This window comes from Procambarus clarkii, chromosome 64 (assembly GCF_040958095.1).
Source record: "Procambarus clarkii isolate CNS0578487 chromosome 64, FALCON_Pclarkii_2.0, whole genome shotgun sequence".
Lineage (NCBI taxonomy): Eukaryota > Metazoa > Arthropoda > Malacostraca > Decapoda > Cambaridae > Procambarus > Procambarus clarkii.
This window is the reverse complement of record NC_091213.1, coordinates 13,991,095-14,014,362: the sequence shown is the minus strand read 5'-3', so window position 1 is coordinate 14,014,362 and position 23,268 is coordinate 13,991,095. Positions and strand designations below refer to the sequence as shown.

Sequence of the window (23,268 nt, the reverse complement as noted above, 5' to 3'; positions counted from 1 at the left end):
TTCATCTTCCTTATTTTACCTATCTTTTGTTATTACATATATTTCTTATCCTTTCTTCATTCTCATCAGGTCACCACTTTCTCCAGCTCTTTCTCACTGATCTCACCAATTCATCTCTCGTCTTTTTCTCTTCAACGATTTCTCCTTCCTTTCCTTCTCTTTACCTAGTCTCTTCCAGCGCCAGGTTCATCACAAACTCTCAGAAACGCTCTTATTTGATTACAGAAACCCGAGGACCTTGCATGCGCGAACGAACAAAGTTCCTTTATATATTCTGGATTTTCTCATTTCCAGGATTCCTCTTAAGCCCGTTCCAGGATACCCTAAAAGCCCCTTTACTCACGATGAGCTGCAACAGAGGAGGCTTCTAAGTTCAAATAACTATATAAGGATACGGTATATATGTCCCTCATCCGCTATGCTGAGCTGAATCACAGATTTTCCAGTTGCAAGTGATTTTACAGGCTATGTTAAGAGCTCCATTTCCAGGATGGACTGAATTATATATTGTCTAGACTTTTTGTTTTTCGCGTTATATAATATAGTTTTCGATATTATGATCTTAATACAGCTATTACCTTAGTTTGTTCCAGAGGAAATTAAATCAGGTGGACATTATCAGGTGGGGAGTTTGACTGGGGCGGTACATCTGTCAAATGATAACGCAGGTGTCCTAAGGCCAGCTCAGCGTGGACAGAAACCTCGCGTAGAGCAAAAGGGCAAATGTCCTTTTAGTACGAATCCTTTTGGTTTTAAATATTATTTCAGACTTCCAGAGAGAGAGAGAGAGAGAGAGAGAGAGAGAGAGAAGGAGGGAGAGAGAGAGAGAGAAAGAGAGAGAAGGAGGGAGAGAGAGAGAGAGAGAGAAGGAGAGAGAGAGAGAGAAATAGAGAGAGGACAGCGCCACAGCGAAGGTTAAAAGGATAGTTCCATGAGGTTCCAGGGAGAAGGCTTGACGGGTAATGTCTTTAGCGTTCCAGGCGAGGCTCTGATATTACAGGAGAAAATATTCAGGAAAGTTTCCAGAGATAACAGCGGAGAGCGTCCAGGAGAAGGAGTTCAAAGAGCAGCATCAGGGGTAATTCCAGGACCACTTTAGGAAATGGTTTCTGACATAGATTCACGATAATTTCAGAAGTAGGAAAGAGAGAAATAGATATAGAAAAAAATAAGAGAGCGAGCGAGCGAGAGAGAGAGAGAGAGAGAGAGAGAGAGAGAGAGAGAGAGAGAGAGAGAGAGAGAGAGAGAGAGAGAGAGAGAGAGAGGGGTGAGGTCGGCTGGGCCCTCTTTACCGGAAGGAAGTTGTTGGTTGGTGGCAGATGTCTCCGGGGTGTTCCTCCGAGGGGTCAGAGGGGAACAGATGGAACCAGAAGGGGCATGTGAGGGGGAAGACTCAAGAGTAGTCGAGGCAGGAGAGGCCATAGCGAGGAAGATGGTCGGGTAGGGGGTGTGTGTGTACCTTGGAGAAGGGGGGAGTGTATTGGGGGATGTGGGGATGGGTGTAAAAAGCTGGAGGAGGGGACGTATGGGTCGGAACCTGTGGGTATAAGGGTAGGGGGGGGGAAAGATCGTTCATGAGGGAAGGGTTTTATAGAGATGGGAGGGGAATGGGAGGGGAATGGGAGGGGAACACAGAGTGCTCCAGGTGTTTGGTGATGGGGAGTGAAGACAAGATCGGGATATGGGAGGGGGGAAAGATGTGGAGATAAATGAGAGATGGGAAGAAGAGAGCGGAGAGTAAGGGGGTAATGGAAAGGAAATGAGACAGATGAGTGGGGAAGGAGACTTTAGGGAAGTATAAGGGGACGGGAGAGAATCGCATGAAGTTATGGTAAAGAAAACGGGATGCTAACATGTCTTAAATACATCTAAGAAAATGCAAAAGTGATAAAAAGGAACGGAAGAACCTTGTAAAGGACAACAGAATGAAAAAAATGGGAAGTGTCAGGGAAGGAAAGATGGGAAAATAATTGAGAGAACAAACGTGGCATGAGTCAAAGAGAGAAGAGAACGAGGCTAAAGATGGGTAACCGCAAAATTGGGAAATAGAAACGAGGAGACGAGAGAGGTTTAGGGAGCGAGAGGAGAAAGAAAGATCAAATAGACGATGATTGTTCTAGCCGATTATGTGAGAGAGAGAGAGAGAGAGAGAGAGAGAGAGAGAGAGAGAGAGAGAGAGAGAGAGAGAGAGAGAGAGAGAGAGAGAGAGAGAGAGAGAGAGAGAGAATGGATGTGGAAGGGTTGGCGATCTTAATTAATGAGAGGGATATCAGACACTAATACTATATATACCCTCAGGAATCATCGTGACTACTACGGATACGCATCGCTAATACCACCAGTGCCACCATTATCACCTCCACCCACACTACCACCACCCACACTACCACCATCCACCTCCCCCAATACAACACCCATTACCCCCTCCATACTGCCTCCACCCACCCCCACCATATTACTCCACCCACACTACCACCACCCACACTACCACCACCCACACTACCACCACCCACACTACCACCACCCACACTACCACCATCCACACTACCACCACCCACACTACCACCACCCACACTACCACCACCCACACTACCACCACCCACATCAGCACCATCAACCATCATAAGGTTCCCAAAACTGAAGATTATGGAGGTCTCATGACCCATTGGGCCAGTATGGTTTCTCATCCTCGCTAAAATATAATTATCCCGTAACATGCTCTCTACTACCCCTCAATATATAATATTTTAGCCTGCATAATAATTTTATAAAATTTCTATATATTTAATTTTCTAAAATATTATTTGAAGTGGGAATTGGAGTTTATGAATTTCGGCCTAAGGAACTTCGTTTTACAGAAATAAAAAAAAAAAACGTATGAAGATTTAAGCCCTTCGAATGTTTTTACCTTTCAGTCTTGCCTATAGTGTCTTGCCTTACACTGCCTTGCCTAACAGTGCCATGACCTATATATAGGTCAAGAATATTAGAACGTTGAAGAATATATTGAAGAAGAATATATTAGAACGTTGTTACAACTTGCTATATTGGTTGTTATAACTGGTTAGGAAGTGTTAAAACTTGTTCGAACGTTGTACCAACGTCGTAGTTTCGGTGTGTGTTTGGCGGGATAGTGCCTTATATCAAAGCGTCCTAATACATCTTTTCCTCGTGATGGTTTGGCATTGTCTTACAATGTAAAATAATGTCTTTTACAGCATATTACTTTACAACATTTTTACCCACCAAAACCACCAACGTCAACAACCGCCACACATACAGTCTTTCTGTCCCCGACTTTGGAAATTAAAATGATATTTGAAAAAAGTACAGAGATTTACAACAATCGACTTGAGAATGGTCCAGGACGGACCGAAACGTCGTCGTCCCTTCAATTTCTAGTGTGTGGTCTGGTCAACATTTACAACAAGATTTGTGCTTGAATTAAATAGACTAAGTTATAAGGACAGGTTAAGGGAAGTCGGTCTCACAACCTAAAAGAAACAGAAGAATCAGAGGGGATATGATCACAACATACAAACTACTAAGCAGAGCAGACAAGGGGAACAATTACAGCATTTGTAAAATAAGATACAACGGGAAAAGAAGATATCGTCGGAAAGTGAATGTTCCAATGCCAACGCAACAGAAGAAAGTACTCGTACCATGTTATCTTGAGATGATCTTCTTGAGGTTATCTTGAGATGATTTCGGGGCTTTTAGTGTCCCCGCGGCCCGGTCCTCGACCAGGCCTCCACCCCCAGGAAGCAGCCCGTGACAGCTGACTAACTCCCAGGTACCTATTTACTGCTAGGTAACAGGGGCATTCAGGGTGAAAGAAACTTTGCCCATTTGTTTCTGCCTCGTGCGGGAATCGAACCCGCGCCACAGAATTACGAGTCCTGCGCGCTATCCACCAGGCTACGAGGCCCCCCTTACGGGTGACCAACGAACGGAATTCTCTGAAAGAAGAAGTCACAGAAGCCACCTCCAGCCACCATATTAAGGGCTGACGCTACAACTAACTCGAACATCAAGACAGTTAAGAACGCACCGGGCACAAAGGTATGTTAAAGAGTTAGACCCCCCATTCTCACTGACAGGTATAGAGCAGCGAAAAATGAGTACCACTCACAGCCACCCACCACTACTGCCACCCGCCGCCCACGGCCACCCACAACACCCGCCACCTATCACAAGGAACTTCCACGCCCACCAACCACCCACCAACCTTCCCCATAAACCACACCACCACGAACAAACCTCAACAAAGACTTCACAGTGCTCGAACAACACTCCAGTATGACACAACATCACCTTCAACATCGCCTGATATTCTAAAAACAGTTCCACAGTTTTTAACCCGCAGGTAAGTAATTATCAAGAGGCATCAAGCCAGGGAGACCATGTACCTTTTCAACTGCAAGATGATGAAAACTTTAGTGTTGGTAAATGTTGATATCTGTGAGCCAGTTGATGAACTTAGCTGCGTCTGGGAAAAAGTGACAGGATGCAACCAGCGGGTTCTCTTTATACAAAAGGGGTGGGAGGGCTCTGTTTATGTATAATCTTAGAATGTCGTAATCTTCCCTCACTCGATTCCCCCTCAACCCTTGACAACAACTTAAGACGTGCCTCTATCTCCTCCGAGTCGAGATAGTTTCAACTTAAATGATGTTCGGGGAATCAATATTATATCTTCGTGGGTAATTTAATATAGTCTTCCTCTAGCCCGTTCTCTTGATTTGCCACTTCGTCAAAAATCCACCGTCCTAACCTATCCAGAAGTGTACGAACCCAAGCAACCCACTTAACCTACTGAGTCTGATGTGTAGAAAATGTAAGTATTTATCAACCATTACTTTTTTTATATTCGGTTGCATTTGTAACGTTGGTTATAATAAGGTTTAAAATGCGACCTGTTAATTGAATGGACGGGTTGGTTTCAGAGTCAGAGCGGCGAGGCAGGAAAGACTGCCTCACTGGCACTGCCTTCCTGGCACTGCCTTGATCGCTGGTTAGCTTGTGAGGCAGGCAGGAGTGAGCCTCGCTCTGGGACCACATTCAAAATAAAAATAATCTATTAGCAGCTTCTCAAAATCATAATATAATCGCAAATTTCCACAAGCTCATTCAGAGATCTCCAGTTGTCATCAGAAATAATTCTAAAAAAATTATTTGTCATTAAATATCATGTTTATGGTGACGCCGGGGTAAGAGGGTTAGGGAGAGGAGGGGGGGGGGGGGGGGGGAAGAGGTGAGCAGCAGCAGCTGGCGACGTGTTTACGCCACAGAGGTTCTGTGGGCACTGAGAGCTTAAATAATTTATCATAACATGATCACTCTGCCCCTCAGAGACCTCTGGCAGTGGGAGGAGCAACTTTTTTATGTCCTAAATTGCTCTTCAGTTCCAGCACATGTTAAACAGCCACAGATGTCAGCCGCACACAGCACGGAATATGTAAATATGGAGTGGTATTCACAGCGGAAGAAATTAACTAAATTCTCGGGTTGACACGCGGTCATACTGAGAGTTTAGGATGATGATGATTCTAGGAAACATACGGCGGAATTACAACTTCTGAACAGTTGTTGCTTTTATAAATGTTATTACAATGCTTCTATTACAGTTTTTAAATGTCAATTTACGGGCTATTCATGCCCGTGCCACCTCTTGGGTGGCTTAATCTTTATCAATCATTCAATCAAATGTCATTACGGTGTTACAGCGTTGTACGGACGTGTAAATAATAATAATTATAACGTTATGCATTTGCTGGGATATCCCAAGGAAATCATCTAACCTCTAAGGTTAAACACGGAAAGTTTTACTTAACACACTTAAAGCTGTGTGTGTTCTCTGACGTCTGTGGGTTTAGTAAACATATGTGTAGAGGTAACGAGCCACTGGGGTTAGAGATGCGCTGAGATGTGAGTGTTGAACATCTAAGAATGTCTGCTTGGGCATGCAGCTGGAGTCTCGAGTCATCCCTTATTTCTTCAGCCCAAACTCTTGGGTTGGTTGTTAGAGCGACGGTCTCGCTTTATGCAGGTCGGCGTTCAATCCCCGACCGTCCAAGTGGTTGGGCACCATTCCTCAACCGTTCCATCCCTTCCAAGTGCTATATAGTCGTGCTGGCTTGGCGCTTTCTCCTGATAGTTTCCTTCCTTTTCCTTTCTTTCTCTCCCTCTCCCTCCCTCCCTCGTCTCCAGCAACTCGTGGTGTGAGAGGGTCCAAACTTCCTCCGCCGGGAGCCTCATCTCTGACTTGATATTGCAAGCTCTGGTTGTTTATGTAGGAGACATGATGCAATTTCCAGCAGATTTGTATTTACCGAGCGAAACTCAACCGTGTTTCTGGGTGGAGAAGGATCTTGGGAGAGAGAGAGAGAGAGAGAGAGAGAGAGAGAGAGAGAGAGAGAGAGAGAGAGAGAGAGAGAGAGAGAGAGAGAGAGAGAGAGAGAGAGAGAGAGAGAGAAAGAGGAACAGACACACAGACAAAGAGGCACGAACAGTAACTTAACGTGATATATAAATATACCGAGATAGACAAAGATACGACAAAGAATATGCTCTTTCGTGAAATGCTAAAAGATAAATAAAACTCCAACAAGCTGTTTATACCTGATCCTCACCACCGATCAGTTTATAATTCTTGCAAGTCCAGAACACCACGTTAAAACCAAGTTTTAACCTCATTGAGGTAATTCGCTTTACCACCCAGGCTAATGGCTGGTAACCTTGTTAAGTCTCGTGACCCCAGGCACGAAAATAATGAGCATCTCCAAAATAAGGAGATGGGTACAATTTCCCGCAGTAAAAACACGTAAATATTGCATAACCAACATAAGTTGGCACATTTTATATCCATTTTATATAGTAGAAATAATTTCTGTAAGAATAATATCTAGATTTGGCGTCTATTTTCCAGAATGAAATGAGTGTTCTAATTCAGAGGTCGCCGGTTTTAAATGTTTTATTATTTACATCAGAGTCGGGTTAAGTAGGAGCCTTGCTCGAGTTGCTGGTGGGTCCTGAGGGGATACATAATTGCCACAACACAACACAACCCTGAATTAATAGACATAACAGGACACGTTTGCTCAGGATAACAGGCACCGTCGACCTAGATAGTAGGATGCATCGACCAAGATAACAGGCTGCGTCTATCAGGATAACTGACTTCATCGAACAGATAACATACTATATTGAACAGACAAGGGGCTACATCTATCTGGATAACAGGTTACGTCTATATGGATAACGGTCTATACGTCGACCCGGATAACAGCCAATGTTAATCCTCGGATAAGTGACTATGTCTCCCCAGATAACAGGATATATCTACCCGGATATCGAACTACGTCGACCCGGGACACACACTCTGGGGCTGCTTCTTTCCTTCTTGTTTTTATAGTATTTTCCACACACTTAACCCTTTGAGTGCGCCAGTCGTCAAATGCAACCTTTATTTCTTTCCACCCGTTTGATTTGTAATTTTTTTTATATTCGTGGGCACCTTGATGTAGTACATATAAATAACTGTGCGGTTTAGGGGTTAGTGGAGTGGGTGGCTTGTCTTATCCAATGGCATAGGGTAGTTTGGGCGTGGTTTGCAAGGAGTTTGTGTGTTGATAAGCGTTGTTGATGATTAGCGCTGAAGACAAGAATGGCAAACAACGCGTCAGAGAGTGTGTCGAGAGGTATGTTATATATCTGTTTCTGTAGTTAGCATTATCACTCTTTTCTTCTAATATCTTTGTCTGCTTTTTGATTCATTTCTTATTCCTAATTATATTTTTTTCTCTGTCTTTCTCTTCCTTTCTCCTACTTTTCCTTCATTCTACACTTTTTTCCCCCTCATTCCATTCCTTAGTGTTCCTCGTCCTCCTTCCAACTTTTCTTTCCTCCTACCTTTCCTCACCTCTTTTCTTCCTCTTTATCCTCTTCCTCCCTCTTGCTCTCCCTCCCGCTCTTCCATCTCATCCTCCTGCTACCCCAAGATTAAGCTCACGTCAGCCTGCATTGTGTAATTATCACCAAATGACTTTAATAACTCTCACGCAAATTGCTCAAGATGGAGAGAACGAGCTAGAAGGAGCAGGTGAGAGAGCCGAAGTTTATTAAAGGGTGCTATTATTGCCTGGAGTTTAACAGTGGACAAACGAGGGAGTGATGTGAGGACTTCTGAATGTGTTGACTACTGGAGGTGTGAACTGGATTCCTCTCAGTCTTCTGATGTCTGAGTCGTCAGACGTCTGAGTCGTCTGACGTCTGAGTCGTCAGACGTCTGAGTACTGGTGAATGTTGATTCCTTACACAAGCTTTTAAAGACGATTATTGTGTTGGCCAGCCTGGCATATGCCGCTGATGATGTCCTTTTGATGTGGGCTACTGGGGACAGGTCTGGCGAGAAAGATCTCCCAGATCTTTCTCTCTTCCTGATTCTTAGAAGCTTTCCATCTCTGAAATTGTATGTTGTATCTGGCCTCCTGCTCCCCTAGTTTTCATTACTTTACACGTTTCTTGCAGTTCGATGTTCAATCCCCAACCGTCCAAGTGGTTGGACACTATTCATTTCCTCTGCCCAAACCAATATCCTTATCCTTTCCAAGTGCTATATAGTCGCAATGGCTTGTGCTTTCTAATTATATTTTTTACCTTGCCTTCCTATTGACTGAGTGTTGTACATGCTGCTATGGCGGCGTGTTAACTCACTGGACGAGTGATGCTGCCCATTAAACTCGACCCCTAAAGACAAAAAATGGGACCCCCCACAACACCACGCTTTCCACCACAGTAACACCATAGGACCACCAAAGGACCATCACCATATGACCATCCCAGGACCACCACAGGACCACCACAGGACCACCTCCACCAGATTAGGCTCACCAACACAACCCATCGCTCACTGGCTGCCCAGACTGACTACATTATACATCAATGTCATAAGGGATCAAGCTCTTGTTTAGTCCACTCTCCCCCTCTCCCTTCTACCTAACCTAACCTTCCCTCCCTCCCTTCCACCCCCACATTACATTGTTCCCCTCCTCTTCCCTTCAGTATACATTGTTTTCCCTCCCCATTTTCCATTTACCTTTTTTCTTTATTATTTTCCTTTCATCAGATTCTCTTTTCCTGATAGTTCCTTATCTCCTGATAGCTAGATCCCATCTATTCTATCTAGGAGTCTTTTTCTGTTAATGTGACCTCTAGATATGATATATTTTCTTCCTGTTATTTATCTCTTTCTCTAGACATCCTTCGCAAGTCCTGAGGTGGAGAGTGTTGGTGTGTGGTGGAGAGTGTGTGTGGTGTCTAGAGTGTAGGTGTGTGGTGGAGAGTGTAAGTTTGTGGTGGAGAGTGTAGGTTTGTGGTGGAGAGTGTAGGTGTGTGGTGGGGAGTGCAGGTGTATGGTGGAGAGTGTAGGTTTGTGGTGGAGAGTGTAGGTGTGTGGTGGAGAGTGTAGGTTTGTGGTGGAGAGTGTAGGTGTGTGGTGGAGAGTGTAGGTGTGTGGTGGAGAGTGTAGGTGTGTGGTGGAGAGTGTAGGTGTGTGGTGGAGAGTGTGTGTGCTGTCTAGAGTGTAGGTGTGTGGTGGAGAGTGTAGATGTGTGGTGGACAGTGTAGGTGTGTGGTGAAGGGTGCAGGTGTGTAGTGGAGAGTGTAGGTGTGTGGCTTAGAGGGTAAGTTTTATGTTATTACGAAATATATAACGCTAAAAACCTGTCTACTGACTAACATCTGGCGATCATTTTTTGTTACTAACAGTTTAACTTCAAAAATAGAACATTTAACTCTACAGTTATTCAACATCATTAAAGATGATGTGTATAAACTTTAATAAATTATTTAAAATCATGATTTTATTCGAATAAATTCCCAGTGCAAAACTCTATTTCACAAGCCTTCAAATATAAGGATTTCCAAATTTTAAGAGATTCTTTTCAGCCTTTTCTATAGAAGACTTAAGGTTTATTTACCAAGCCTTAATCCTATGCCAATTTCATCTCTCTCTCTCTCTCCCTCCCCCCTCGTTCTCGAGCAAGACTTACTTCAGCTTTAACTAATGACGACACAAATGACCTCTTGAATACGGCCAGCTATCTCCTTAAGAGACACAGTCTATATTTTAACCCCACCAGCCGTGACTGCCCCGGGCACCAGGGCAGATGTTCTGTGGTCTGAGGCATCATAGAACCAGATATAAGACGGAGCTGCGCCCTGGCGTAAGCAGTAGGATGCCAAACTTGTATTATATAGGTATATACCAATATAGGTATTATAGCGTCACAGTGATGTCACAGTTCCTGCACATCATATATATTTATAACTAATTTTACTTCTTATTTTCGCTAGGTTAGATTCGGTTAGGTTAGGGTAAGTTACGTTAGTTTGGGTTAAGTTACGATAGATTTGTTTGCCTCGAAACGCTGTGCGTACTAGTGGCTTTAGGTATTGTATGTACTATATCTATAAATCCAACATTATGTTTGTAACTTATCTTCTATATATGTACTTTTACCTGAATAAATATTTTGAACTTTGAATTTGAGAGTAGCGATGACGCAGAAGAGAACATATCGACGTAATAGATAGTAGAACATGACGCTATCTGTACCTCGGTAGTCTATTTCACAGTCAGTCTCTAGACATAAATATTACAAGACACTAAACGACGTCATACCTCGCTTCTCTTCCCCATCCCACATCATTTACGAACAAACACTACATAAACTTGAGAATGGTCCAGGACGGACCGAAACGTCGTCGTCCCTTCACCTTCTAGTGTGTGGTCTGGTCAACATACTTTAGCCACGTTATTGTGACTCGTCGCCTACATAAAGATTAAGCCCCTTACCCCGCGAGAGACTTCAAGTGCTTAAACAACCATAATTTGTCAGCGAGGGTCACAGATAAAGGGTTTTCTAATCTACAAACTCAAAAAGAAAGAATCCAGTACCACATCTATTTCCTACTGATAAGGGATCTATCCCCAGTTTATGAAGGAAGACATGCGGTCCTAGAGCTCAGGGAATACCTTATAGGATAGCCGTGATATCCCAGGGATATCACACGGGTAGATAACTTAGTAATCTAAGAGCATATTGCTGCACTTAGATAAATAGAAGAACCCGTGGCCTGGTAGTTATTATGTAATACTAGAACCAATAACTGATGAATAAGGCAATTTAATTTTGTGTTAACTAAGTGAACTAAGTTTATTACAGATGCAGAACTAGTGAATGAAATATATTTTCGTAAATTTCTGTAAATATAAAACACATTCATTAATGAATAATGCTTTTTTACTTTCAATCTCACTTTCAGTGATTGCTCTTGCTACTACTTTTGCTACTGCTCTTGTTATCGTTATTCTTGAGTAGTACTGGTATTACTGTTACTAATAATTACTATTGTTGTTATTGCTACTATTATATATATATATATATATATATATATATATATATATATATATATATATATATATATATATATATATATATATATAAGGGTGGCAAAACTCAACTCACTTGCTTCAACACAGCATAGCTGGCAGATGTCAGGAGTGACTAAATCATTCAACTAACAATGAAACGATTCCTTGTTTGGTTCATACAGTTAGGCCAGTACAGACAGGACAAGGACAAACACACACACACACACACGAACCATTTTTCACTGTCCCCCAAAAAACAAAGGCTTTCCGTAATCGTCTCCACTACACACAAACAACAGCCGTGTAGCCGCTGTCACGACACTAACCATATCCTCGCTGACAAACAAACAAACACTCTCACTCGGCCCCCACTCCATTGTTCTCTCTCTCTCTTCTATTCTCTCTACATCGTTTCTCTTATCCTCTTCTCTCTCTTCTGCTGTTTCTACACCGCTGTTGTCTGTTTCTCTTACCGACATTCTACCTCCATATATATATATGTATATATATATATATATATATATATATATATATATATATAAATATATATATATATATATATATATATATATATATATACTGAATGTCAGCTCGTTATATAAGTTGATATAAATAATAATTTATTTTGATACTAGATATCTAAAATAGTAATTTAGATATAAATTTTGTAGATACCTTCCAAAAAGAATTAGAGTAGCTAAGGCTATTTTAACCCTCTTACAATCTGTTATATTTCTTCGTTCCCTTACATTTCCATATTTTCTCTTCTTCTCCCCATTCTATCGCCTCTCTCTCTCTTCTCTCTATCTTTTTTTTCTCTCTCTTCTCTTCCTTCCCCTATTCATCACACGTTCTCCCATTCTTCCTTGCCATTACTTCCTTGTCTCCTTAAAACTAAAGTAAATTCGAAATCCGCCGCGATTCTCGCATGAGATCAAGGCACTATAAATGTCGCTGAATTCACCCATGATTCATCAAGCATTTAAGTTGCACTTACGAAACCTGTACATCTTTATGAACAAATCCACTGTGACTGTGACGAAGCTTTTACGCAAGTCCTTACGAACCTGTACATCTTTCCTCAATTTTTGACGGCTTTGGTTACATTTATTAAACAGTTTACAAGCATGAAAACTTGCCAATCAACTGTTGTTATTGTTATAAACAGCCTCCTGGTGCTTCGGAGCTCATTAACTGTTTAATAATTGTAAACAAAGCCGCCAAATATTGAGGAAAAAATGTACAGGTTCGTAAGTGCTTTTGTGAATCTGGCCCCAAGCCTGGACGGACCCCCTGGTGAGTGGCGCGTGTACCTCACTAGTTACCGCTCAGAGTAGTTACTGGTAATTTTTGTTTATGAGCTTCAGAGTCCTTATTCGTCCGTGGGGGCCCGGTTTTTATTGCTGCTTCAAAGGAATGTTTCTTAGAGTCTTTGAGGTGTCATTGTTGGCGTAATTGTCATGGCGGATTGTTTAAGTGTAATTATTTTTACTAGCAGCCCTGATGTTAGTGTCATTGTTAGCGAAACTGTTATTGTTATTAGTGAAACTAATAAAGTGTATGTGTCTATTTTTGCAGGGTATTCCTTGGCTGGTGTTAATTTTATTAAAACTGTGGTATTGTTAGTGAAAAATTTTGGAGTCATCATTTCTACCAGTAGCACAAATGTTAATAAGATTTTTTTTGTAAATGTTATTACTAATATCACTGATGTTAGCTTGTACGCAACTGCAGTTGTCAGTGCTATTGTTTGCAATGCTCGTTAACTTCTTTTTTTTTTAGTTTTGATTTCGTCACTGGGGGGAGGGGGGGGGGGCTGGACCCGAATTTACGAAGCAGTTACGCAAGTACTTACGAACGTGTACATCTTTCCTCAATCTCTGACGGCTTTGGTTACATTTATTAAACAGCTTAAACGCATGAAAACTTGCCAATCAACTGTTGTTATTGTTATAAACAGCCTCCTGGTGCTTCGGAGCTCATTAACTGTTTAAAAATTGTAAACAAAGCCGCCAAAGATTGAGAAAAGATGAACAGGTTCGTAAGTGCTTGCGTATCTGCTTCGTGAATCTGGGCCCTTGTTAATTGGGCAGCGTCACTCCTGTAGAACAGACCTCCATAACATGCACTACACGCGCGATAACAGGAAGAACACCCGCTGGATTGTTATTGTGTTATCTTTCTTATCTAGTATTACTGGTGTTGACATTGGTGTTATATTTATTCATTATTGCCATCTTGAGGTTATCTTGAGATAATTTCGGGGCTTAGCGTCCCCGTTACTCCTTTTTGTTACTAGCCCCCAAGAAGCAGCTCGTAGCAGTTGTCTAATTCCCAGGTACCTATTTACTGCTAGGTGAACAGGGGGGGGGGGGGGCATCTGGGTGAAAGAAGCTCTGCCTATTTGTTTCCGCCTCCACCGGGGATCGAACCCGGAACCTCAGGACTACGAATCCGAAGCGCTGTCCACTCAGCTATGAGGCCATACTTACTATGTGTGAACGAACACAAGCGTTCTTAATATAAACCTTCCACGATCGGTGAAAATGCTTACATCAACGCAATTTTACGCACACAACCCTGTAAATAAATAAACACACACACACACTCAGATTCTCGTAACCAAAGTGACCTAACACGCACACGCAAAGTTCACACGAACCCAGACTCTGCGCAAACGCAAAGGTTTGTGACCACAGGGTTCGTATCCTCCCAGCACAAGCGGATACAGACGCTCACCCAAAAAAGCGGTACACACACACACACACACACACACACACACACACACACACACACACACACACACACACACACACACACAGGTTCAGTTCAGGAATCTGTACACCTGTTGATTGACGGTTGAGAGGCGGGACCAAAGAGCCAGAGCTCAACCCCCGCAAACACAACTAGGTGAGTACACACACACACACACACACACACACACACACACACACACACACACACACACACACACACACACACACCAAAGAATATAACACATTGCTTCACACAATTCACCGCCTGCCCCCCACGCGCGTGTGTGTGTGTGTTCCCCCTTCTTTGCACCTATATCTGTACAAGGTGGCGTCACTAATGGTCACGGTGATGGGTAAGATGGGGAGATGGGGAGAGATGGAAGGGTGAGGAATGGGGAAAAGATAGAGGGGGTGAGAAAAGCTGCATGGGGAAGAGATGGAAGGGTAAGAAATGGGAAGGGGAGAGAGATGGAAGGAAAAGCAAAAGGCGTGAGTTTTATGAGAGGATAGAGATGAGAGTCATTATGAGAGATGAGGGAGAATGTGAAGGAGGGAGGGGAGTGGGGGAGAGGAGAGTAGGGAGGGAAAGAAATGAGGAAAGGAAAGTGGTTGATGGAAGGGTAGGGAGAAAGGGGATTGAGGTAAAGGAACGGAAGAAGGAGGTAGAGGAAAAATGAAGGGAAAGAGGAAGCGTGGAAATTTAGAGCAATACATGGAAAGAGGAGAGGAAGAGAGGGAGAGGGGAGGGAGGGAGAGAGCGAAGGAGGGATAGGAGCGAGAGAACGGATCAAGAGGGGAGGGGATATGAGGGGAGAGAGGGAGGGAGGAGGGGAAGAAGCTCAGCAGCTATTTGCGGTAATTAGGGAAGTGCTGTAAATGACCCAACCAGACAGTAACTAAAGAACTGATACGTTGAGCTGACAGCTGGAGTTATCTTTAGGGAGTGAGGGGATGGTGAGGAGGAAGGGAGGATGGTAAGTGGGGGAGGGGATGGTGAAGTGTGGGAGAGATGGTGAAGGGGGTGAAGAGATGGTGAGTGGGGGAAGGTGAAGGGTGTGAAATATGATGAGGGTTGTGAGATATAGTCGGGGATAAATGGTGAAGAATGTAGGGATGTTGATGTGGGAAGACAGTGAGGAGCGAAATGGTGAGGAATAAGTAATAGTGAGGGGGGATCCGGTCGGCCGAGCGGACAGCACACTGGGTTCGATCCCAGGCGCCGGCGAGAAACAATGGGCAGAGTTTCTTTCACCCTATGCTCCTGTTACCTAGCAGTAAAATAGGTACCTGGGTGTTAGTCAGCTGTTACGGGCTGCTTCCTGGGGGTGGAGGCCTGGTCGAAGACCGGGCCGCGGGGACACTAAAAGCCCCGAAATCATCTCAAGTAGCGAGGGAGTACAGATGATGAGGCAGCCCGAGATGAGAGGGATGTAACAGGGATGCTGGAGAACAACGCACTAAAAGTATGACGCATAAGTGATACAAAAAGAAGATAAAACGACGAGAGATAAGGCTGGAGATGCTGACGAACAGCTGATACGAGATGAAGAGGCTGCTTTGTTTACATCCTCCAGGGAACAGCTGAATGTATCCATCCCGTGAAACATCCCAACCCAGCATCCTGTCGCACCTCGCAGGAGAAAAGATCAGTCCAGTAGTTCCAACACCTGTGTCGGAATTATGTGACGTCACACACATCCTGCACACCATATATAAAACAAAACATTTTGTCTCTTATTTTCATTGGGTTAGGATAAGTTGGATTATGTTAAATTAGGTTAGGTTTGGTTAGGTTAGGTTTGGTCGGGTTGGATTTGTTTCAAGAGAGACAATCACGTACGTAATATTCTCAGGTATTAGACCCTAATGGGTGAAGCAGCAACACCCAAGAGGCACTGTCTACATAAATGAAGGAATATAAAACCAAAAAAAAATTTAAATTCCGATAGATTTTAGATTTAGAGCAAATCAAAAATAAATAAATAACTAGTAAGGAGAATGAACAACTTCAATAGCAAATATAACCTCCAAAATAACATAAAAAAGGGAGCAAAAATATGGGAAAAAATAATTAACAATATTATTATTACCAATAATAATAATAATACTAATAATGAGGCCCTCAGAAACAGGTGTATACCTGGACCAGCATCTGGGATGAGTGCCTCCAAGCACAGGATTACAGATCATTTACTTGGACCCCGTGAGCCAGCTCATTGACTCGAGCAGGCGATTCAATTATTGCTTCAGAATTAGGTATTAATTTAGTATCTGTTTGTCACGTTAACGTTCGTAACATGATGTGTTTGTTCAGCTTAAAACAAACACGCCATGATGATTAAGGCCCGTGACGAGCGTTTGTTTGGGATCAGGAGTGTTTGTAATGTATTTGAAAACACACACACACACACACACACACACACACACACACACACACACACACACACACAAAAGGAAGTGGGAAGAAAAAAAGTAGTTAGTAACAGTTGATTGACAGTTGAGAGGCGGGCCGAAAGAGCAGAGCTCAACCCCCGCAAGCATAACTAGGTGAATACACACACACACACACACGTTCTCGCAGCCGAGTGGAGTTGTAGTGCAAAGATCCCGGGTTCGATTCCTAGACGACGCAGAAAGAAATGGGTAAGGTTTTCTTCACCTGATACCTTTGTTCACCTTGCAGTAAATAGGTACCTGGGAGTTAGACAGCTGCTATGAGCTGCAGCACCCTGTGCTTGCGGGGGTTGAACTTCGGCTCTTTGGTCCCGCCTCTCAACTGTCAATCAACTGGTGAACAGATTCCTGAGCCTATTAGGCTCTATCATATCTACATTTGAAACTGTGTATGGAGTCTGCCTCCACCACATCACTTCCTGTATATGTGTGTGTGTGTGTGTGTGTGTGTGTGTGTGTGTGTGTGTGTGTGTGTGAATACACACGCAAGGAGGGGAACCCGGCGATACCCGGGGTCTGCCTACCTCCTTTCCACCTCTTCCTCTCCATTCCTCCAAACCATTATCTCTCCCAATTTAGGTGAGACTAGCCCCGAGCATCTGGCCTCCAACTTCAGACAAACTTACAGAAGGAGAGACTTAGTTATAGTACAGATATAATACTAATTAAGATAAATTCCCGAATAAAAATCGAAGTTTTCAGTATTTTTCCGAAGCACACATTCATTTATTTTTGGTGCTCTCTGGCCCGTTTTATGGCACCGGGGTGACGGCGGCATCCCTGATATTTACGAGAGTACATGATGGTAGAGATAAGTCATGTCTCGGTTGACTCCCCGACCTCCTAGCGGGACCTAGGAGGTCGGGGACCTAGTGGGAAGCTAGCCACGACCGTGAGTCTGTACCCAGCATCCATATCCTTGCTGATTTATCCTCATCTTTAGCCCCTGTCTATCCCTGCTCAGGAAACTGCATCTAGAACACCTATTTTCTAGCCCTATCTAGCTATGACTAGGGGGGGGGCTTCATCTGGCATCCTATTTCTAACCCTGTTCATGATCACGAGACTGTACCCAGCATCCATGTCTCTGTTGTGATAGCCCTTCTGATTGGTCTGGTGATTGGACCCAGCTGTTTCCTTCCCAAGCTTCCTCTAGATACCATCATGAGATGCAACCAATCATTCGTGATCCAAACGACGAATCTTCAACCTTATTTCAACATCTGTCTCAACATCAGCCATAGTTCTCTACTTCACTGTCTTAATTATCTCCGTCAACCTTTTTCTTCATTCAGTAGCACCCTTCTCAACATCCTAGATTACATCTCATTATCATCAACTCCATGTACAAAAGACACCATCACAAACGTCATTTAGAACATCAGCTCAACACCCGTCTATCTCATGCTGTATTTTCCCTAAACATCCCCGTGTCTTGAGCATCACAATCCCCCCAACATCTCAATTCCCACCGGAATTATCTTCTCACATCATCTCACTTCAGCATCACCATTATAAACCATTTCCTCCACTTCAACCACATCTGCAGCATCCACACAACATCCCAGTGATCTCAGAAACCATTATCATCTTCCACATCTCCCATCCGACGTTCAGTTACCCTCATCCGCTTCTGGGAACGATTGGGTAAGATGATTGGGTTAGAACGACGTTCCCTAATCTCCCAGATGACTGACTCGAATAATCGGATTCCAGTGACATATTTCAGCCGCTCACCAATTACTTCAGGAAGACCCAATTGGGGAGAGAAATGGAATTGCGTTATCAGAATACGGACTCCAGCGCGAGTTCATTAGTGGGGAAGTGCATTGTCTTGTGTTGCTCTCGCTGGAATACTGCCATTGGTAATTTTGTTTGGTAATGAAGTTGATGAATATATATACGCCTACATCAAAATTAACTTATATATTGTTTGTGTGTGAAAAAAACAAAGTTGAATTCTTACGACTAATGCAGTTTGGTTGTTTGCTTTGTGGAAGTTGAAATGTCCGGATATATACATAGTGTTAATGATACAGTCGAGGGGAAATATAAATTATATTATGTGTATATAATTTAAATAGAAATTATATATTAGAACATTCTGTAATAAAACGTAAATAAAAAAATGCTAGAGAGAGAGAGAGAGAGAGAGAGAGAGAGAGAGAGAGAGAGAGAGAGAGAGAGAGAGAGAGAGAGAGAGAGAGAGAGAGAAAGAGAGAGAGGAGAGAGAGAGAGACACAGACAGTAACAGACATAAAAGCAGAGAGTGAAAAAACACACAAAAGACAAAAACAATAGAGACAGCATCGGGAAAAACAAAACAAAATTGAGTCTCCATACGGGGTTGACAAGGCAACGTGAGACCAACAACACAGGATCAAAATACAAACAGGGAAGCGATCACACTTTCATGAGTGTGTGCGAGATTGTTCCAACAATTTTTGTCAATCCCCCCAAAATGCCTCAACCATTATTTGTGATTTTTGTTGAGGTCTTGAGGGCATCGTTAAGTGTTCCTAGTTGACTTCGTTAATTGTTCTTAGTAGATTACGTAAGTGTGGAGTCTGTTTCCACCAGTTCATTTTCTAATGCAGTGCATTTTGTTAACTACTCTGACACTTTGTAATATTCTTTATAATGTCTCTGTGGCTCTTTTGGGTACTCAGTTTCACCTATGTCCCATTGTTCGATCTTGCTAAATAGTTTCTTTCTCGTATCTTTCAATTCCCTTAAGATTTTTGTATGTGGTAATCATGTCTCCCCTTACTCTCCCTGTCTTCCAGTGACGCGAGGCTCAATTCCTGTAGCCTTTCCTCATAACTCCTACCTCGTAGTTCTGGGACTAGTCAGATGGCGTACCTCTGAACCTTCGTCTTGTGTTTGACAAGGTATGAACCCAATGCTGGAGTCACATACTCCAGGACTGGTCTCACATATGTGAAATACAAGGTTCTGTATGATTTGTTAAGGCAATGAGTGCTTGTGTAAATACGTAACTATTCTGAAAAAAACATTGTAGGTAAAAAACATAAGAATTGATAACTCTTAACACAACAGAGGCCAGTAAGTAGAATAGTCCCAAAAACTGAGCCTCATCATTGAATAGAAAGCTCCTATACCTCTCCCCCTCCTTTGTCTCCATACACTTCGGATCATCTACGGCCGGAGCGGACGTCTAACAAAAGGAAGATGGTCATGAATCACTGGAGGTAAGCCAGAAAATATTTCTCCTGGAAACCCCTGGAATTCAGAGAAACACGACGCAAATGCAGGAAAAAGAAGAGTTTCTCCAGCAGAGGATATAAAGAATTCTCTTTCCTGGAGTGGCCAGGCCTGGGACTCCCTCGAGACGGTAACTTTCTTGGGCGTAATACACTTGACTTTTGACACAAATACCCGCTCTTATAGGCGGATAACATACGGGTCAGAGTTGATGGTGTGTGACACGCTGACTCAGTCCTTATGACTTGAGCTAACTTACAAGACACTCCCATTTAGGACTTACCGGAGACTTGATTCCTAATTCATGAAAAGAGCGGTGAATGATCCATCGTTTTTTTATTCTTAGATGTATTGATTACCCGTCGTTCGTGACGTATCACCAAGCATCATATACGTCAGGGAGATTCGTAACCCCCCCATGGAGGTACTGGAGGAGATTTGTGACCTGGCTGCTACTTGAAGAGCCTCTAAACGTTGCTGATAAGGGAAGATATCTTAGACCTTGTTGCTACTGGAAGATATCTTAGACCTTGTTGCTACTGGAAGATATCTTAGACCTTGCTGATGCTGGAAGATATCTTAGACCTTGTTGCTACTGGAAGATATCTTAGACCTTGTTGCTACTGGAAGGTGTCTTAGACCTTGTTGCTACTAGAAGATATCTTAGACCTTGCTGCTACTGGAAGATATCTTAGACCTTGTTGCTACTGGAAGGTGTCTTAGACCTTGTTGCTACTAGAAGATATCTTAGACCTTGCTGCTACTGGAAGATATCTTAGACATTGTTGCTACTGGAAGATATCTTAGACCTTGCTGCTACTGGAAGGAAACTTAAACCTTGTTGCTACTGGAAGGTGTCTTAGACCTTGTTGCTACTAGAAGATATCTTAGACCTTGCTGCTACTGGAAGATATCTTAGACCTTGTTGCTACTGGAAGGTGTCTTAGACCGTGTTGCTACTAGAAGATATCTTAGACCTTGCTGCTACTGGAAGATATCTTAGACATTGTTGCTACTGGAAGATATCTTAGACCTTGCTGCTACTGGAAGGAAACTTAAACCTTGTTGCTACTGGAAGGTGTCTTAGACCTTGTTGCTACTGGAAGGTGTCTTAGACCTTGTTGCTACTAGAAGATATCTTAGACCCTGCTGCTACTGGAAGATATCTTAGTCATTGTTGCTACTGGAAGATATCTTAGTCCTTGCTGATACTGGAAGATATCTTAGACGTTGTTGCTACTGGAAGAGCCCCAAGGGTTTACTGCTACGGGAAGAGACCCGAGTCAAGTTATCAAGCACCTACCAAACTTGTACATCTGTTAATAACCATGGCAGCTTAGTTTTCATTGTCACAACCTACGAATGTTATTGAGTTTTTCAGCACTTTGGAGCTAATAAACTATTGAATAAATACAAACCAAGTCACCACGATTGGAGAAAGATGTACTGGTTTCGTAAGTAGTTGCGTAAATTCTTGATAAATTCTGGCTCTGGGGCGTAGGTTTTATCCTTGTAGTTAGAAAGCACTTAGTAGTTAGAAAGTAGTTAGTAGTTCTTGTAGTTAGAAAGCAAGATCAGCACTCGGTGATGAGATCAGCACTGACACAGAGCTGCTTGGGACAGAATTTTTAACATATCGGGACATTTGTTTCCCTTCATCGGATGTAATTGTAGTGGCTGAATGTCTATGCATTGTGGTGCACAGTGCGTGTGTGTGCTCTGTATTTCTGGAGCAAAAGGCTGTGCTACCGTAAGTAAATCATCAATGGAAATACCAAGACAGGAATGTTATAGAGCAAAATACACACAATGTAATTAATTTTTAGTGTTGAAATATATCATTTGCTGCGAAGTCTCTGTTTACACTCTGCGCTAAAGGTGCATAAATGGATATCCATGCACTAAAGGTGGATCAAACGATATCCATGGAAGAACAAGGACTGCACTGTGTTGCAGTACATGCAACTAGTCATGACTGTAGAGGACGATGCTAATGCTCACGCAGACTGCAAGTCACAATAATGAGGCTGAAAATTAGACACAATTTCTTTGCAAGACTTAATAATGCTCCAGGACGGACCGTAACGTCTTGACGCTTATTATCAGAGTGGGCTCGGGGTTTATTTATCATTTACGTGTAAATAATTCAGCATTCTTAGGTGCATTTATCTCATGGTAAGATTTGTTTATTATTCTGTGATAAAAAAGGTGATTTGTTGAATTTTTTTTCCTCGCAGAAGGTCACCGCGTCCATCCCCTGTGGTGGGCCGAAGGGCCGAGTCGGCCACAGGGTTAGATTCCGGAGTGGAGGACACGGCCATGGCCACCACTGGACCCCTGAACCCCACCACCCCGGGGGCCCTGAGTTCTACCTCAGTGACCCCAGGAATGATCCTGGGGCCACAGGGCGTGTACTGGCCAGCTCTGAGGGACCATCCACCGCCCGTGCCGCCACAGCTGCTGAAGAAACTCGCCTGCAAGGAAACTTCCAGCATTGGCAAGGTCAGCATTGTTTTATTCAACCTAAGATGTCTCAGCGTCTCGAGTTACTACAGTCTGATAACGAAGATTTTCACAGTGTGACAACATGTGACGGATTGGTTAAGTGTGAGAGCTTTCACTCACGAATATGAGTGGGGGAAAGTTCGAATATGAGATGTGCTATGAGACACAACTCCCCCCTAAGTATGGGATCTGTCACAACACAAGCCACTTTAGAATGCAACAATTCTGGGGGCACTGGACTCGTCAGTAAGCCTCAAGAGTCCACTTAAGCCAACGAGTAAATATTACACATGTTCCATCTCAGCGAGACTCAGAGTTCCCTCTCCCAGAGATACTTATAATTTAAAATAAATACATATAATAATAATAATAATAATAATAATAATAATAATAATAATAATAATAATAAATACAATAATAATATTCTTCTTATTCTAATTTTTATCATTGTTATTTTTACTATTATCACACATATCACATTAACGTGATATAATGAGAAAGTTTCTCATTATTATTATTTTTTGTATTAGTTATATTTGCTATATATACATTTATATCACTATTTTATTACCATTAAGTAGCTGCAGTAGGCCTAGCAATAATGGCAGTACTATCATTAGTAAAATTTAACATAAATATCGGTTGAAATGGTAACAGCAACAGCCGTAATGGTAGTTTTAATATGAGGGAATATTCTGTCATATTTTTATTTCGGGCTATTCATGCCCGTGCCACCTTCAGGTTGGCTTAATCCTAATCAATCAGTTATTTTTCCGAATGTGGATAATTTGGATGACTAATTATCTCCTAGATACTGGCGTCATCCTTTAATGGTCAGTGTACTGAGCCCTCAGAGTTGTTCCTTAATAGCCATTGAACTGAGCCCTC

At 42.8% G+C, this 23,268-nt stretch overlaps 1 protein-coding gene across 2 annotated transcripts in view; it reads left to right on the top strand.

Moving 5' to 3' along the window:
* The window catches only part of LOC123769014 (kinesin-like protein KIF26B), an 85,971-nt gene that overhangs the window by 41,648 nt on the left and 21,055 nt on the right, over positions 1–23,268 (top strand). For both annotated transcript variants that reach the window (XM_045759957.2, XM_045759958.2), the window contains exon 2: positions 22,113–22,377. In XM_045759957.2, the coding sequence (XP_045615913.1) occupies positions 22,113–22,377 (265 nt within the window). The remainder of the gene's footprint in view (positions 1–22,112; positions 22,378–23,268) is intronic.